At 41.6% G+C, this 15414-nt stretch overlaps 1 protein-coding gene across 1 annotated transcript in view; it reads left to right on the top strand.

Moving 5' to 3' along the window:
- LOC110203115 (sodium/potassium-transporting ATPase subunit alpha-2-like) overlaps window positions 1-15414 on the top strand; it is a 68117-nt gene that overhangs the window by 21310 nt on the left and 31393 nt on the right. Inside the window, exons 9-11 of the mRNA XM_020979580.2 lie at window positions 13519-13717; window positions 13938-14047; window positions 14257-14391. Coding sequence (XP_020835239.1) covers window positions 13519-13717; window positions 13938-14047; window positions 14257-14391 — 444 coding nt within the window. The remainder of the gene's footprint in view (window positions 1-13518; window positions 13718-13937; window positions 14048-14256; window positions 14392-15414) is intronic.

Consider the following 15414-nt stretch of genomic DNA (forward strand, 5'->3'; position numbering starts at 1 on the left):
CTGGAATGTAGTATGTGTGAGTATATATGAAATCTGATGAGCCACATAATGAAGGGCTGAAGAGCTTAACACAGTAGTTTGTAGCTTATCCTAGAGACAATGGAGAATGACTGAAGCTTCTTGATCAGGGTAGTGATGTGATCAGAATTGTGCTTTAAGAATGTAAATACAGCAGCTGTGTGGAGGATGGATTGGAGTGAGGAGAGACTTGAGGCAGGGAGACCAATTAGGAGCTTATTGCCATAATCCAGGTAAGAGACTGAATTGAGTGGCAGCCATATGAGTAGAGAGAAGGGGACAAATACAAGGGATGTTACTGCTGGTGAATAGACCACACATGCCAATTAATTATATATGTATGTATGTATATGTATATATAATATGAGTATGTGTGTGTGTGTGTGTATGTGTGTGTGTGTGTGCATAAAATAAGTCATTCAGGATGATGCAAAGTTTGCAAACCACAGTAACCAGAAGGATGGCAATTACACTCAACAGAAATTGGGAATTGGCAGGAAGGGTGAAATTCCATTATCTGAACATAATTTCCTATCATTCCATCTCTCCTGATGCCTTATTCCCCTAACCTATTCTGCATCTTCACCATAACCTCCAACCCCTCCATTCCTCAGTACTTTCCCAACCATCATTCCTGATCTGACTTTGCTCTCCTTGCTTCCCAATCTTGACCCTACAGTTAACCAGTTCAACTATACACTGTCATCAAATCCCTTTCCCTGTTGTCCTTTTGCTATTCCTTCTTGCCAAATTCCAATCTTGAATTACTCCCACCATATGCATTCTCCACTCATAGTCTCATGCTGCTGGATGAAGCTGGAAGAAGTTATACAAGTGAGGTGACCAAGTTCCCTGCAAATTTATGTTATCTTGTCTTATCAGGCCCCTCATTACAATAAGGCAATCCTTTTACTTATCCCTAATTGATTTTCTATTGTGCTTCTCACAAGAACTGTTCTAAATCTTCCCTGCTCTTCACAGGACTCCCACCCTATCCCTTCACACCCTCTTAGATGAGGGCTTTGACTCATACTTTCATGAGAAAACAAAGATTATTTACAGCAAATTTCTTACATCTCAAAACTCTTGATATTTCCCATTCTCTCTTCCTTTACTCCTTCTCACCAATGTCAACTCCTCTACATGTACTTTTGATTCCATCCTCTCCTGTCTTCTCCAGCATATTACTCTCACAATCATCCCCTGTCTCTCTGATCTTCAGGCTATCTTCTGGTTCCTGCCATGCTGTCTATAAATACTCACAGCTCTCCACCACCTTGGAAAAAAAAAACTTCACTTAACCCCACTGACCCTTCATGCTATATTCTATACCAAGTGATTAATATTTCATATATTCCAACTCCTAGAAAAAGCTGCCTATACTTACTTCTTTGATTTCCTCTCCTTTCATTCTTTTTCAGCTTTTCACAATCAGGCTTCCATTCACACTCACCTGAAACTGCTCTCTAAAGTTACCAGTGATCTCTTAATTGCCAAATCTATCACTTTTCATTCTTTACCTTTTTGACCTCTCTTCAGCTTTTGACACTTGTCAACAACCCATATCTCCTGGACACTTTCCTCCCTCGCCTTTGGTAACCTTGTTCTCTCTAATTTTTTTTCTTGTTTAATCACTACTTCGAAGTCTCTTTTCTTTGCTGGACCATCACCTTCGTCTCAGCCCTTAAGAGTGGGAGTTCCCCAAGACTCCCTCCTGGGCCTCCACACTCTCTCACTTGGTAGCCTAATCAGCTTCCATGGGTTTAATGCTCATGTCTTCACAGATGACTCATATGCAGCCCTAGTCACTCTTCTGAGCTTCATTTCCACACCATCAACTGTCTATTAAACATTTCAAACTGGATGTCCCATAGACATCTCAAACTCAACATATTATTGAAGACAGAATTTATTTTCTTTTCCCTCAAAACCCACCCATCTTATAAACTTCCTTATTTTTCTCAATAGCATTACCATCCTTCCACACCACTGGTCTCAACTTCAGTATCATTCTTGATGCCTCACTTTCTTTTACCCTATATATCCAATGAGTCACCAAGTCTTATGTATCCTTTCTCTAAATTATCTCTAACATCTGTCCCCTTTTCACCACTTACTCAGCCACTACTCTTAATTTAGGCTCTCAGCATTCTGAACATGGATTGTTGTAATAGTTTTCTAAATGACCTCCCTGCCTCAATTCTCTTTCTTCTCTAATCCAGTCTCCACATAGCTGCCAAAGGGATTTTCCAGAAGTGAAGATCTGACGTCATCATTCCTTTACTTAATGGCCAATTAACCAACAACCACTTAATTAAGTACTTACTGTGCCAGCCACTTCACATCACTGATAAGAAGAAAAAGTAAAAGCCAGTCCCTGCCCTCAAGGAGCTTACAACCTAATAGAGAAGCTTATATTCTAAAGGATAAAGTCCAGTGTCTCCTTATTACTTCTAGGATCAAATATAAATTCCTTTGCTTGGGATTTAAAACCCTGTATTGTCTGGCCACAACCCATTTTTCCAGTCTTTATTATACATTACTCCCTGTCATGGCCTTTATGTTTAGCCAAACTGGTTTTCTTACTATTACTTACACATGGCATTCCATCTCCTTTGTCAGAGTCAATCTAGTATAATAGAAAGCATGACGAACTTGGAGCATTGAATTTGGAGTGATGGGACCTGAATTCAGTCTGGCCCTGCTGTTTGTTACTTCTGTATGACCTTGGGCAAGGAGACTAACCTCTATGGCCTTTGGTTTTCTCATCGGTGAAATGAGGGGTTTGGACTAAATTACCTCTGAGGTTTCTTCCACCTCTAGATCAGTGATTCTATGATCCTTTGCATTGACTGTCCCCAATGAATGGAATGCATTCTTTCCTCATTTCCATCTCTCTGAATCTTTAGCTACCTTTGAAACTCAGCTCAGACATCACCTTCTATGGGAAGTCTTTCCTGATGACCTTCATTGCCTCAAAATTCACTTAGTATTTATTTTTTATATATAGACACTGGGGCTACTCTCCCAACCCTCATGGCCACTGGGTAGCAAGTCACATCCCCAAAAGGTGGCTACTTCTCCCCTCACAGTTCTAGGGGTAGTGTTGAGTGGGTAGGAGTGGTTTTCTAATGCTATAGTTCAAGAGCCTGCACTAGTTTGCTTTCTCCCATGTTTTATTAGTTGATATCAATTAGTCAGGCAGACAATTAGCTTTTAGAAAGAGATAGAAGTATAGTAAAAATAGTAGGTAAGAATATCTCCCCAAAAGTCTATGACACTTTCCTGTGAGTACATACAGAGTTCAGGGGAAAGTGGATTCAAGCTCAGAGCACCTGTGACAAAAGAATAGCATAGCTCCCAGTTTCTGGAAGTCCTTTTCTTGCCTTTGTAGGGTGCTCATGAAGTTCCCCTTAGGTATGATGTAACTTTTCTTCTGGCTTTCTTGTAGAACTTCGAATCTGCCTTTCTTCCTTCATGTCTAATTTCTTCTTGACTCATGATGCAGACTTAGCATCAGGCTGGTACTGTTCTTCAGACACTGCTAGGACACTAATGAAAAAGTCCAAATCCTCTGGACCTATTGAAGTCTACAAAGTCCTCTTCCAGCCAAAATGGGGAAGGGGAAGTAAACAAGTTCAAGGCCAAATCCTGAATTTTTCTCTGTCCTTCCCCCTTCTTGGGGGCTTGACTTTCTCTCTTCTTTGCGGTAGACATTCAAATCCTTAATTCTAAACTAGCTTCATATTTTAATGATCCACAGGGTGTAACCAAGTTTTCTCAACTAATCTGGATACACTTCCTGTTCAGTGTCACTCTGGTTTAACCAATGGATTTCAAAGACATTCGAATTGATCGAGAACTTTTTTGCACTTAGTCTGAAGCTTATAGTTGACTGATTATAGAGAAGTGTTATCACCTAGTTAAGGTATACGAGCCTCTGTCTTTTAAATGATTATTGTGAACTTAATCTATGTCAATAGATACGATCATTTCCATATACAAAAAAGCAGAAAAGTATAACTATATACAACACCATGATATAGTACAATACTGTATATACAGTTATGTACAGCTTGTGCTTTTTTAAGCATAAAACAAATTAGTTGTGGTAATTCCAATATTGTCCTGATGGTCTGTGTCTGTTTCTGAATTTTCTTCTTTTCTTTCATATCTGTATTTTATAATTGTTCCATTAAGGCTCTTTCCTATATTTTCTTTTTTTGGGGGGAGGAAGGGGGAAAGGTGGTCACTATTACTACTCCGCTCTCCCCCATAACTCACCTCACCTAAACATTAGCATTAGCAACAAATTCCCCTCTCTTAAAACAAATAAACATGGCCAAGCAAAACAAATCCACACAGTGACCATATAAGAAAATGGACATCTCATTGTACACCTCTTGTCCATCACTTCATTGTCAAGAGCTCAGAAGCATGATTCATCATTAGTCTTCTGGAGTTAAAGTTGTTCCCTGCATAGGTGAAAGTTCTTAAGTCTCTTAAAACTTTTTTTTTGGTTTTGTTTTACAATGGCATAGTAATTGTTTAAATTGTTTTCCTGATTCTGCTTATTTCACTTTGCATCTGTTCATACAAGTCTTCCCAGGATTTTTCTGAATCCATTTCTTTTGTCATTCATATACCATAAGTTGATCCACCTAATGAACACCCTTTTTGTTTCCAGTTCTCTGCTACAATGAAAAGTGCTGGTGTAACTATTTTTATGCAGACAGATTCCTTCCCTCTTTCTGTGATCTTCTTGAGGCATAAACCTAGTAGTAGTAGCAGCACTGCTGGATCACAGGGTATGAACCATCTAGTGACTTTGGTGACATAATTCCTAGGTCTCCCTTTTCACATACTAGATATGGGACTCCCTTCTGTCTTAACACTTAACTCAATGTCTGGGGATATGTAGCAACTGTACCATTCTTCCTCCATTTGTTTCCCACTTGAATTCCTCCCTACTTTAGTGATGTAATAATACCACTATTCCCCCAAGCAAAATCTGGGGCTATGACTCCTCTCAATACCCTTTGCTGAGCCAGGCTGAAGCAAAACTGGATTTTCCCTAAACATCTGTGGAGAAAGCCAACCCTAAGATTCAGTGGGACTTTATATGGTGCTCCTGAGAAGGACTGTTTCCACAGTAGGTGCTGCCAAAGCCAAGCCCAACCAAGCTGGACATCTGTCCAGCAAGAGACAATCAGCTATATTTATGCAATTCAGTTTCCAACAAGCTTTTCTTGTTATTTCTTAGTCTATGTTTAAATTCTTTTGCAATTTCTTCAATATTTTAAAATCTCATTTTCACAGCATTTTAGCTTATCTAAATATTTCTTTATAAGACCTTTCATTAGCAAACCAGCTTTTCTGTTTTAATTTAGTTTTTGAAGTTTCCCAAGTTGAAGTTTGTCTTCCCATATGAAATACAATTTTGCTTGAAGATATTTCTTTTGTCCTACTCTCTGCAGAGGGTCTCCTTTCTGAAATGATTCAAATTTCACTTACCCCTCCACCCAACGGGAAAGAGTCAGGACTCACTTTGGGGGTAGTCTAGGTAATTAGCTATAGCTTCATCTGGATTCAGTCTGCCAAGCTTGTGACAACCAGGTGTCTCTTCTATCCACAGGGTCTATGGAGAAGCATTTCAGCGCCCCACTTCAGTAATCCAATCATCCACCCACCACATGCTAGCTTTCTACTTCAACTCAAGCCTAGCACACTGGACTTGAAGTCAAGAAAGCAAGTTCAAATCTTTCCTCACACACTTGCTGTATGATCCTGAGCAAGTCAGTTAATTTCTCTTGTGCCTCAGTTTCTTCATCTTAAAATGAGATGATTGGATTCAATGGGCTCTAAGGTCCCTTCCAGCTCTAAATACATCACCCTCCTGATGTCTTTGGTCCTCTTTGAAAATGAAGGACAAATAGTAAACAATATGATCCTATGATCCTACAATTCTGGTGCTTCCCCAGTCTTGTCTCTAATGACTGACTCTCTAATGGGGAGCTGGGATTGGCCAAATCCTTCTCTTTATTCTCTGTTACTACAAGGAATTAGCTGTGAAGTGGTCCCCCTTACAGTGAGCCATCTCTCCTAGTCCCTCTCATTATGGATCCATCAGTCTATGTCCCCAGGTGCCATGGAATATCCTTTCCATTCCCACTGGGTTTGTCCCAAAGAGTCCATAATTCATGAGCAACAAAATGCCAGATGCCTGTTACTGGACCATCCTGGAATTCAGGGAAGTCTTTAATCAGTCAGTCAGTCAATAAGTATTTATTAAGTGCCTACGATGTGCCAGGCACTGTACATGCTCTGGGAATACAAAAGGAGGCAAAGTACAATCTCTGCCGTCGAGGAGTTCACAATCTAGTGGATCGTCCTCCTGATTACCACCCTCCCTGAACCACAAGGCCAATGCACCCACTCTTGCCTGATAATCAAGTTATTTCAGATGAGGATCAAATCTGAAATATGTGGAGTCTAGATATTCAAGCAAATGGTTTCTTTATTGAGATACAAAAGACTTATTTCTCAAGCAGAAGCCCAAGAACGAATGGTGAAAGCAGCTTAGCCTTCCTAGACCTTGGGTGGGGGTTGTTCAAACAGTGCTGAGTTCCAAAAGGCCTGAGAAGATGACCACTGGGCACTTTTGCTCTCTTGCCATGCGTGCCCTGAGAGAATGCGGCAAGGGGCCAAATGGCTGACTTCCGGCTGCCCAATGTGACTTCCTGCTGCGACATTGATCTTCCTTTGACCCCACACCCTCTAATTCTTACATACCACACTTCCCTCCTCCAGGGAAGGCAGCTAGAGGCTGGGCCAAGAGACTTCAGGTCTGCCCCCAAATGACTTCCCCTATGCTGGCTACAACTTCTTGGTGTACAGCTTGATCTCCAGCCTTGGGAGAGAACAGGAAGCAGACCTTCCCCAACCACAGGCCTCCATCTCTCTTGAATGTGTCCCTGAGGGATGACAGCAAGGGGCCATGCCAGTGACTTCCATTTGTGCCAGACTCCTGCTGCCAGCATGATCTCCCAACCACGTTATGGAGAATCTCTAGTGCAAAAAGAAGCAACCTTTCCTCTGACCTCAGGCCTTCCATCTTGTCCCTTAAGGGAAGAAGAAGAGGAAAGTCTGTGAGGAAATAAACTTCCTTCTCATGCTGTGTAGGTTTGATTACTATCTCCTGCTGTGCTATCTCCTTCCTAATCTCCAGGTGAGGTGGTTATGGGGGAGCATGGAGCAGGGAAAACCTGCTTCTCATCTGAGCATCTAATTGTGTGCCTTCTGTCTCACATCACATTTGTCTCCAGGCCAATCTCCAGCCTCCTTTGAGAAGAGGAGTGGCGTCTTCGACTCACTGATGAATATTCTCAAACCTGGTCATACCCTACCCATCACAGTGATTCTGAACTCCTCTAGGTCATCATCCAAACCTTATTCCCCACCCCACCCCCACCATTTTATTTCTTAATCCGTTTCCTCTCAATCTTCCTACCCCAAAGTTCCAATTAAACACTAACCTCTTCTTCCATTGTGCATTCTGAAATGCCGGTCCATAGGCAACAAATTTCCCTTCATCCTTAAACTTTTCCTCCCCCATTTCTGCCATCTTCCAGTTATTATTGGAACCTTCCCTTCACCTTGAAAATACAGCCTCCCTGGACACCTTTGCCAGTACTAGCTGCACCTTTATTCATTCTCTTAGCTCACTGGACAAGGTGGGGAAGTTGGAATATTCCTTGCTCCCCACTGCCACTTCCAGGTTCTCTTCCTATCTCCATCATTTAATAACCTCTCTGTTGTTGTTCATGTTATTCATCTCTACCACTCAATTAAAATCCTGGTAGCTATTGTCTGTAGACCTCCAGGTCATTCCCCTTCTTCCTTTTGATACATGACTCGTGATTTTTTTCTCTTCCCCAACTGCTACCCATATAGTAGGTGAGTTCAACATACATAATTGATTCTCTCTTAAACACTCTAACCAGTCAGTTCCTCAATCTACTCACTTCTCATGACCTACCCCTCCATCTTACCTCAGCCACACATCAAGATGGTCATATCCTAGGTCTTACCATCACCCATAAATATGCCACCTCCACGTTCAAGAATTCCAAAATCCTTATCCATCTATAATCTATTGGTTTTCCACCTCTCCCTCTGATTTCCCATACCAAACCCTACTCTTTGTCCACGTCATGACCTCCAATACCTTGACCTTTCACTTCTCTCCCAGGCCATCTCTCCTGCACTAGCCACTCTATCCTCTTCTCTCCATCTTGACTCCTTAGTAAACCAATTCAACTCTAGACTGCCCTCTTTTGCATTCATAAACCCCTTATCATATTGCCGAATACTCCCATCTCCTCCAACAGATTTCTTCCACTATCATTCCCATTCTATCACTTATTTTAATCTCTCCCTGTCTACTGACCCCTTCCCTACTGCCTACAAACATTCCCATGTATCCCCCATCCTCAAAAAACTTTCATTTGATCCTTCTATCCCCAGTATATCATCCTAACCACCATCTCTTCTGTCCTTTGTGGCTAAACTCTTCAAAAAAGCCATCTACAGTAGGTGACTCAACTTGCTCTCCTTTCACTCTCTTCTTAACTCCTTAAAATCTGACTTCATCATTCCACCAAAACTATTATCTTTAAAGTTTCCACTGTTCTCTCAATTGCAAAATCCAATGGCTTTTTCTCAATCCTCATTCTCCTAGACCCCTCTGCAGCCTTTGATACTGCTGATCACCATCTCCTCCTGATAATCTCTTCTCTCTAGGATTTTGGGACATCACTCTCCCTTAGTTCTCCCACATATATGACCTCTTCTTCTCAGTCTTCTTTGCTAGATCCTCATCTAGATCATGCCCTCTAACCATAGGTGTCCCACAGCTTTCAGTCCTGGGCCCTCTTCTCCTTTACACTGCTTCACTTGGTGATCTCATCAGCTTCCATGGATTTAATTATGATGACCATTCTGATATCTACCTATCTTGCCCTAACCTCTCTGCTACCCTCCAGTCTCACATCTTCAACTGTCTATTAGACATGTGGAATTGGTGTTCTGCCAACATCTTAAACTAACTATGTACAAAATTGAACTCATTATCCCCCTCATAGGCTCCGCCTTTCAGACTTCTCTATAACTCTCAAAGACACCATCCTCCCAGTCCCTCAGACTTATACCCTAGGTGTTATCCTTGACTCCTCAATATTTCTCACTCTCCCACCCCCATAACCAATCTGCTGCCAAGGCTTATTGATTTCAACATCTCTTGGATATAGCTCCTCCTCTCCTCTGATGCTGCCACCACTCTGGTACAGTCCCTTATCATCTTATGCCTGGACCATTGCAATAGCCTTACTGTGGGCCTGCCTGCCTCAAGTCTCTCCCCACTTCAATCTATTTTCCATTCAGCCACCAAAGGGGTTTTCCCAAAGCACAGGTCTGACCAAGTCACCCACACCCACACACTTAATAAACTCCAGTGCTCCCTATCATCCCCAGGATCAAATACAAAATCTTGTGTTTGGCATGCAAGGCCTTTCATAACTTAACATAACCCCCCTACCTTTCCAGTCTTCTTATATATTACTCTCCAACACATACTCTTTGATCCAGTGACACAGGTCTCTATTACTGTTCCATGAACAAGGCACACCCTCTCTAGGCTTCAGGTATTTCTCTGGCTGTCTCCCATGCCTGGAATGTTTTCTTCCCTCATTTCTGCCTCCTGATTTCCCTGGCTTCATTCAAGTCCCAATTAAATTTTCGCCTACTATAGGAAACCTTTCCCAACCCCTCTTAATTCCAGGGCCTTCCCTCTGTTAATTATTTCCTATTTATTTTGCATGCAGCTTGCTTTGTATATATTTGTTGTGAGCTCCTTGATGACAGAGACTATCCTTTTTTTAGATAATTATTTATTTATTTTTAGTTTGCAACATTCACTTTTATAATATTTGAGTTTTAAATTTTCTCCCCCTCCTTCCTCTCCTCCCTCCCCAAGATAGCTTGCAATCTGATAAAGGCCATACATGTACAATCATATTAAACATATTTCCACATTAGTCATGTTGTAAAAAAGAATTAGGACCAAAGGGAAAAACCACAAGAAAGGAGAAATGAAACAAAACAGAAGGGGAAAAAAAGAGCGAATAGTATGCTTCAACCTGCATTCAGACTCCATAGTTCTTTCTCTGGATGTGGATAGCATTTTCCATCATGAGTCTTTTGGAATTGTCTTAGATGATTGCATTACTGAGAAGAGCTAAGTCTATCAAAGCTGGCCATCGCACAATGTTGCTGTTACTGTGCACAATGTTCTGGTTCTGCTCGCTTCACTCAGCATCAGTTCACACAAGTCTTTCCAGGTTTTTCTGAAGTCTGCCTGGCAAAGACTATCTTTTGCCTCCTTTTTATATCCCCAGTACTCAGTGCAGGGGCCTGCACATAGTAAGTGCTTCATAAATACTTATTAACTGACTTATAATTAGCCTTTATATACTTATCTCTCTGTCTGCCTACCAGAAGACTTGAATCTGCACCTTAGGTCATCTTCCCAGGGGAAGTTCCTCACTGCCTCCTGGCATCATAGGATCACAGATTTAGAGCTGGAAGGGACCCTAGAGGTTATTGGTCCAACTTTCTCACTTTACAGTTGAGGAATCTGAATCATAGAGTAGTTGAGTGATTTTCCCAGAGTCACACAGCTAATAAATATCTAAGGCAGGATTTTAACCCAGGCCCTTCTCATTTCAAGTAGAGCCCTCTACCCCCTACCCCTTGCTGCCTCCCTCGCACAACCTGCTATGCTATCTTCTCCATGTTTATTGTTTAACAGGGCCCTAGCCTTAAGCAACTCCTGGCCTACTACACCAGTGCTATTTCTGCCACGCAAAGCTTCAGGACTCCAAGCAGAAAAACAACCATTTGGATTCTAATCCCATTTGAGTTTTTGGACCACTTCCTCTTCTTCTTGTACAGATCTTGCTGGATCTTTGTTCACCATCACGCTAAAGCTTTGGAAGTATAGCTTAAACAGTTTCTCTCCTGCTTGGCTTGTCCTCTCTTGGCTTATCCTGGCCCCAACACTACCTTCTTTTCCCCTTAGTGCATCATCAAATCCATATATTTAAAAAATTTTTGAAAAAGTATTTTACTATTACTTAAAAGAAATAAGCTAAACTTTTTTTTTAAAAAAGTACATACTGAGCAAAGAATTATTGAGCTTCAAATAGGAAGCTATACCTTACATGAATACTGTAAATGATGTATTATTTCATTGATGTAGGTGTTCCTTCTACCAACAGAGATAACAAATATCTCCATATCTTAATAGGTGGTTTTATGAACTACTCTGAGTAAAAAGATTCATCATCTAGTAGTCAGTTTTCTGGTGATAAGTCTCTCCAAACTAAGTTAGATTGGCTCTTAGACCTGTACGTGCAGCCTTTCCAGGTTGGTAGGACTCACCAGGGTTTATATACTTTGTTAGTATACCCTCCAGGAATCCATAATCATAGGTTTCGAGCTGGAAGGGAACTTAGAGGCCATCTAGTTAAGCCTTCTCGTTTTGCAGAGAAAGGACCTAAGGCCAGAAAAGTTGTGCTGCTTGCTCGAGGTCACATAGTTAATAAGTGGCAGAGCCAAGAACTTAAACTTAGGTCCTCTGACTTCAAATCCAGAACTCTTTCAACTATGATTGACGTTGGACTTCAGAGCGGTTAGATGGCATAGTGGACAGAGTGCTGAGCCTGGAGTCCAGAAAACCTGAGTTCAAATCCAGCCTCCGACACTTACCAGCTGTGCAACACTGGGCAAGATACTTAACCCTGTTTGCCTCTGTTTCCTCATCTGTAAAATGAGCTAGAGAAGGAAATGGCAGCCTACTCCAGTAGTTTTGCCAAGAAAACCCCGAGTGTGGTTGTGAAGAGCTGGGCATGACTGCAATGACTGAGCAACAACAACAATGAGGACTTCATGGGAGAGGTATCCCTGATCTGGCCAGCAACGGTCAGGATAAATTGACCTTTCTCCCATCTCAACCAACATCTGGCTTGGTCACCAACTGACCCGCCACCACACTCATCTCAGGAGAAAACTCCAGACGTACCTTCCCCAGACATGCCTAGACCCACCTCCCAAAACTCTCTCATCGTGCCAAGCTGATGGGCTCCTGACCCCTCTCAACCCCTGCTACTAACTTCCCACTTCCCAAGCCAGTGGTTGGGAGCAGGGCATCAATCTGCTACATGCACAAAGTTCTACCCAGATTGATTTCAGTATAGCTCATATTTCTTTCCCCAGGGAAATATTCACAGGTTAAAAGTACCACCCCCACAGTAATTTAATTCCCACCTCAGCAAAGGAAAGGGCATTTCTTTACAATGCTTCAATAAAGGCAGGGTTTTTTTTTTATTGTTGTTGTTAATCAAATTATTTATATTTTCTTTGGTATATTTCTTCTGTTTGTGTGTTGTATGTGTATGGATTTATGTGTATATGTGTGTGTGTGTGTATGTGTGTGTGTGTGTGTGTGTGTGTGTGTGTGTGTGTGTGTGTGTATTACTCTGGTAATACTCCTTCTAATTTTAAGATCCTGAAAGGCAGAGACTATATTCCTCCTATTTTCTTTGGTGTTTCCTTCCAGAAACTACTATAGCATTCAAAAGTGTAGGCATTCTGTACTTAAACATGGACCGTCAAGACCTCTGGACTTGGAGTCATAAGACCTAGGTGCAACTCCACACTCTGTTATTGACTACCTGTGTGACTTTAGGCAAAGCACTTAACCTCTCTGGGACTCAGTCTCCTCATCTGTAAAATGTATAGGCAAGCACTAAATGTTCTCTAAGATCCTGTCTAGCTCTAAATCCTATAGTTTCAATGTTCCTAATTGATGACTATATTATTCTTTGTGTCCCAAGCTCCTACTTCCTCTCTGCCTCAATTCTATGGCCTCCAATATGTCTTCACACACCACAACTAGATATGGCTCATTTCTCTGAACTCTTGAGCCTTGAATTTTCATACTTGAACTGTGTGAAAGCCACCCACTGAAAACCTCACATTCCTGATGCTTTAGGCAGCCAGATGATACGGTGGATAGAGTGATAGGCCAAGACCTAGGAAGATCTATATTCAGATCTAACCTCAGACACTTTCTAGCTGTGTGACCCTAGGCAAGTAACTTAGCCTCTATTTGCTTCCGTTTCCTCATCTGTGAAATGGGGATGATAGTAATAGCACCTACCTCACAGGATTGTTGTAGGATGAAATGAGATAATATTTGTAAAATGCTTACTTAGCCCAGTGCCTGGCACGTAGTAGGTGCTATGTAAATGTTAGCTATTACTATTGCATAAGGCTCTGAAGGTTGGGGTTTAAAAGCATAGGGGACTGAGGTGGCAATTTAGCAACAAATACTAGGTTGAGCTCCTTTTCCTTTCCTTCTCCTCCCCACCCTCACCCTAGGTATGTCTAACCTTGACAGCCAAGCGAATGGCCCGGAAGAACTGTCTAGTCAAGAACCTTGAGGCTGTTGAGACCCTGGGCTCTACCTCCACCATCTGTTCAGACAAGACAGGCACCCTCACCCAGAACCGGATGACTGTGGCCCACATGTGGTTTGACAAGAATATATTTGAGGCTGACACCTCTGAGGACCAGTCTGGTGACTGGGAGCATTTTGGGGGAAAGGGGAAGGAAGGAGGAGTGGAGTGTTTTGAAAGGGAGGGAACGGTAGGATCGGGAAAAGAAAAGATACCTAAAAACTGGGGCTTAAGAAGAAGGATGACACCCCTGAGAAGCATTTAAATGAGAAACAGGGGATGAAAGTATTTCTCAAATGCATCCCCTTGCAGCATATACTCACAAATTCCTCTTTTTATCAGGGAACAATTTTGACAAGAACTCCAAATCCTGGCCTGCCCTGGCTCTAATTGCTGGTCTCTGTAACCGAGCTGAATTTGGACCAGATCAAGAGAAAGTCCCCATCGCTAAGGTATCAGGTCCACAGTGAGAGAAGGTTTCTCCAAAGCCCTATCCTCCCAGCCTTCAGTTACTTCCCTTGTTTTCCAGCATGTGTGTCCCCTCCCCAATTCATCCATCGCCTTGTTTCCATGGGTAGGCCCTATACCTCCCAGTGACACTCAGGGATCCCGGTGCCCCAAACCTCTGCTCCTCGGGGTGACTCCAGCCCCTTCCTGGCAGAGAATGACAACAGGTGATGCTTCTGAATCAGCTCTCCTCAAGTTCATTGAACAATCTTACGGCTCAGTGAGTGAGATGAGGGAAAAGCACACCAAGGTGGCAGAGATCCCCTTCAACTCTACCAACAAGTACCAGGTATGGAGCCAAGGAAAACTATGCAAGTAGAATAAGATCAAGGGAAGGGGAGGACACACAGACAAAACTTGAGAGACAAGGATTAGGCTCTAGTGATATAATTGATTATCAGGTAATACTTATAAAGCAGTATTAGGTCAAGGAATGACAAGGTTGTTAACTTCATTGTTATCTTCTCTCAAAAACAGAGAATGAGAAGTGATGAAAATGGCTGGGAGTTTGATAGAATGTAATCTTCTTGATGGCAAGGACTGTTTCAGTTTTATCTATATATCTCATTTTTCACAGTCCTCTGCATATAGTACATGTTTAATACATGTCTGTTGACTTGAAAACTCTAATGTTCTGAATTCTGGGAATTGCACTAAACATAAAAAAGCAGCAGCATGGTGCAGTGGGAAGAGCTTTGCATATGGAGTCAGAGAACTTGGGTTTGAATCATAGCTCCATATAACTAACATACTTGATAGTGAAGAATTCCACGAGTCCAAGTACAACCTCAGAGACAAGGATATCCTAGACACAAGGACTGCGAGTACCTGGAAGAAATGAATAAGAAATGTAATGTTAAAGGAAACTACAAGTAGGGAGGAATGAATGACAAGGAGAATTAATAGCTTAGAGCAAATGGCAGTAAACCATACGTAAGAATTCAACACTCTGAAAATAAGAGCAGACCAAACAGAAAGCATGAAACAATAAGAAAATATTAAAACAAAATCAAAAGACTGGCATTTGACCAATTGAAAAGAATTATACAATGATGAAGTAATTATATTTTAACAGGTCATTGAGTTGAATGTGTAGTTTGGTTTTTTATGGATTACCTTTTTTCACTCTAAATTTAATTATTTTATTTTTTCCCCAATTACCTGTAAAAACAATTTTTAACATTTGTCTTTTAAAATTTTTGAGTTTCAAATTCTCTCTCTCCTTCCCTCCCTCCCTCTCCCCACTGAGAAGGGAAGTAATTTGATATAGGTTATAGGTGGACATGTAGATTTTTATTAAAAAAAAACTAGA

This window comes from Phascolarctos cinereus, unplaced genomic scaffold, assembly GCF_003287225.1.
Source record: "Phascolarctos cinereus isolate Bilbo 61053 unplaced genomic scaffold, phaCin_HiC Scaffold_5;HRSCAF=322, whole genome shotgun sequence".
Lineage (NCBI taxonomy): Eukaryota > Metazoa > Chordata > Mammalia > Diprotodontia > Phascolarctidae > Phascolarctos > Phascolarctos cinereus.